The sequence below is a fragment of the Nuphar pumila genome, unplaced genomic scaffold (assembly GCF_984573655.1).
Source record: "Nuphar pumila unplaced genomic scaffold, dmNupPumi1.hap1.1 HAP1_SCAFFOLD_876, whole genome shotgun sequence".
Lineage (NCBI taxonomy): Eukaryota > Viridiplantae > Streptophyta > Magnoliopsida > Nymphaeales > Nymphaeaceae > Nuphar > Nuphar pumila.
In genome coordinates this window covers 23,916-27,444 of record NW_028323519.1, presented here as the reverse complement: position 1 = coordinate 27,444, position 3,529 = coordinate 23,916, and the positions used below count along the sequence as shown (strand labels likewise).

General features: G+C 53.2%; 1 protein-coding gene across 1 annotated transcript; it reads left to right on the top strand.

Moving 5' to 3' along the window:
• Positions 1–3,529, top strand: LOC149809704 (transcription initiation factor TFIID subunit 6-like). Its single transcript, XM_089994678.1, has 9 exons — positions 1–126; positions 346–890; positions 981–1,109; positions 1,427–1,573; positions 1,634–1,730; positions 1,893–2,104; positions 2,522–2,810; positions 3,046–3,279; positions 3,407–3,529. Exons 1-9 carry the CDS (start codon positions 1–3, stop codon positions 3,527–3,529), a joined length of 1,902 nt encoding a protein of 633 aa, XP_089850804.1.

Genomic DNA, 3,529 nt, shown 5'->3' with positions numbered 1-3,529 from the left:
ATGAGCCACATAAAACCACAGCTTATCACTGCCATAGCAGAGACGATAGGTATTGCAGAGCTACACTCTGAGGCAGCGAGCGTGTTGGCGCCCGATGTGGAGTACCGTGTGCGTGACATTCTGCAGGTGAGTGGCGAACTGGACTGGCAACCTTCAAGTGCAGCTGTGCTTGTAAATGTTTGCCAAAACTGAGGCACTGTACAAAGCAAGTTTGGATCTATGTTGGGAGTTCTCAGATGCCGAATGGCTCTGCCAACGCCCTTAGCATGCACACTCACTGCGACAGCCTTTCAGAAGTATCTCAGGAGATAAGCGCACCAGCAGAGGTGTTTTTACATGCTGCAGGAAGCCATAAAATTCACCAGGCATGCCAGGCGCTCAAAGCTATCCGTGGCAGACATCAATCATGCACTGCAACTCCTAGATGTTGAGGTCATGTACGGCTTCTCAAAGTCAGATACCAAGCGCTACGCTCGCACAACAGGGGCAACAGATGTGTTCTACATCGAAGAGGCCCTGCACAGATGCGATGACATCATCTACGAGCGGCTCTCACGGGCACCAGTGGAGGTTGGGGTGGTGCCACATTGGTTCCTCATCAACGGGATCAAGCCTAACATCCCTGAGAACAAACCCTACAATCAAAATGTCACGAAGGAGGCATCCTTGGCGGCACAGGTGAACGAAGAGGAGACTGTTGCTCCATTGGCAGCCCCTGTTGCTCAGGCATCAGCCGATGACACAGCAGCAGGCGGCCGAGCAAAGGCTGCAAAGGCTGCGGGCATGGCTGCAGAGGATAGGCAAGGGCAGCTGGCAAGCCTGGTCCCTGTCGTCAAGCACATCGTGTCAGTTGAGCAGCAGGAGTACATGCGTGTTGTTAGTCAGGTGTGGTTTTGTCGCATTCAAGAGGCGTGACCTACCTGCTCAGTCTGTCGTGCCAGTCACAGCATTGGCTGCTGCATTCTCTGTTCGAAAGACAGCCAATACAGTAACCGGCATGATTATGGTGAAAGAGTGATCCCTGGATACAACGAACGTATTTGTGCCCTAAACATTGGTTCGTTGTATCCCGGTTCCTTCACAACGAGCACATTGACTGGGAAGTCAGGGTTTGTGCATGTGCAAGTGGTTCCTTGTATCCAAGAGTTTGTTGCATTATGGGGTTCATTGTATCCAGGGATCACTGTACTGATGAGCCTTGTTACCACCGCATCCATATACAGTGGCAACATACGAAGCGTGACTCACGGTTTCACAATGTCCCCACTAGGTATTCCACAAAAAGTCGCAATCGTGTGCAATGTTGAGATATCATTTGCAACGTGGTCACCTTGCACGGCAGGAACCTGACATAGAGCTCCATGACACGAGGGTCTTGACTGTGCATATCTTAGAACTGACACTGATGCAGAATGTCTCATGGCAGCAACCTGGCAGCACATCTCAGCAGGATGTATTGTATTGCTCTCAATGTCAAGGACTCCTTGCAATTTGCCAGACACCACGCGACATGGCACACGCTGCAACGGGGGAACTACATGCTGAGTAATTCCTGCCGTGCCGTCCATAGCAAGTAATCGACGTATGCATACATTTGCAGTGTTGTGAGCAGATACACTTCCACCATGATCAGGTATGTGTCAGGAGGTGCGTGCTTGCTTGCCAGTGCTGGCCGCACCAACACTTTGCAAGAATGGGGTTCGGCCCGCATTGCTGTCCCCAAGATTGACGTATGTTCAGGCATCCGGACCCGCAAATCACACGGTCTGGCGAGACGCTGGGCCGCGCAGCAAACCACGCTATACGACAGACTCGTTCAATGGCGTCGAGACGAGGGCACATGTAACCGTTTGCAATGTTCCAAGCTGCGATTGATGGGCATTGCAATGCAGGTGCTGATGCATCCCCCGGCGGAGCTGGAGGCGATCAATCACCCGATTTTTGCAAGCCTAGCAGCGGATGAGGGCTTGGAGCAGCTTCTGCCTTACTTGGTGACCATGCTGACCTCGGAAGCTCAAGCCTCCCTGAAGAACCTTTCAAAGCTCCAGCTACTGCTTCGCACCGCGCACGCGCTTGTCGTCAACCGCTCCAACAACCTCGACAAGTACCTCCATCAGCTGCTGCCCACCGTCATGACCTGCCTCGTTGCCAAAACCTTGGGCCCCCGTCGTGCGTCCCCCTCCGCAGCACCTCGAACTCTCACGACTTCCATATCCAAACTTATTTACCGTCAAGAGTCGGTGTCATACTTTCTGTAGGATTGATTCCACCAACCACGTTGTCACAGGATTACACAGCTTGTTGGTGCAGGGGTTTGTGGGTGGGGGTGGGGGTGGGGGTGGGGGTGGGGGTGGGGGTGGGGGTGGGGGTGGGGGTGGGGGTTGGGGTGAAGGGGTGGGTGTGCCGATATCGTGAAGCTGGAGACGTGCTTGTTGCCTTCATGTGTCGTCCCCACTGGACGAGCGTTGCCTGGTGCGCTTGCACTCTGTAGCAAATGTTAGCAAATCGCCTGTGGTTCCAGGCCGTACAGAGGTGATGCGAGACTCGCAGGTGGAAACCACTGGGCACTGAGGAGAGCAGCAGCAGCATGCATGCACGATATCGTCGCCCGCTTCAACGACCCGGTCTACAACCTGCAGCCACGCATCTGTAAGCAGCTCATCACAGCGCTTATGGACCCTCGCAGGTCGCTCTCCACGCACTTTGGCGTGCTCCAGGGCCTCACCGCTCTCGGCCCCGCCGTCCTACAGCTCCTTGTGTTACCAGTTGCAGCCAAATACTACAATATGCTTCTCCCTGTGCTCGCCCAGGTGCGGACACGCTTCCGCCCGCTTCTTCAATCCGGACATCACCTGTTCTTGTCATACCTAAAGTCTGGCTACTATTGTTTCATGGTGGATTGGGGGCAGTTTCGTAGTGCAGAGCATCACAGGCAAAAAGTTGCACCAAAATCCCTGCACGGTGCTGAGCTCTGACACAGCATCCTCTCATCATGCACGGAGCATTTCTGCCCATTCTGAATTCTTCCTTGAGTTGTTTCTGCAGACAGTGAAGTTGGTGAAGCGCTTTGAGGCGATGCAGTGTCTAGGCGCGTTGCAGACTGCTGTATGCATCTGCTGTCGGGACTTGATAACAGTGACAACAAACAGCTCGTTGGATCCTGTCATGCTTCGCAAGCTGGACGCAATCAGCGCCCGCCCTATGGCTGCTCGAAGAGAGGCGGAACGTAGAGCGAGCGCCAAAGCACATAACCTTGCTGCAATGGATGCTCGAATACAGGTGCGCAGGAGTCCACCCCTCTGTGATATTCTTCCTTTCGTCCAGTCTAGCTAAAGGAATTATGACCATTGTCAATCATATGATCTTGTCTCATGAAATTATGAGACTGGATGTTCTCATGAATCAGACCTCATTACAGCGACCAACCACATCAACCTCAGCTTTCTGTAGACGTGATAGAGACAATAAGGTTTATCTGAGTAGTCGATTGGAACGGCCTGATCATACTGGAACCGAAGCAAGGAAGTGA

Coding starts and splice junctions, on each gene's coding strand:
- LOC149809704 (XM_089994678.1), top strand. CDS start 1: ATGAGCCACATAAAACCACAGCTTATCACTGCCATAGCAGAGACGATA. Junction 891..980: donor CGTGTTGTTAGTCAGGTGTG/GTTTTGTCGCAT, acceptor TTCGAAAGACAG/CCAATACAGTAACCGGCATG. Junction 3,280..3,406: donor CAATGGATGCTCGAATACAG/GTGCGCAGGAGT, acceptor CTCATGAATCAG/ACCTCATTACAGCGACCAAC.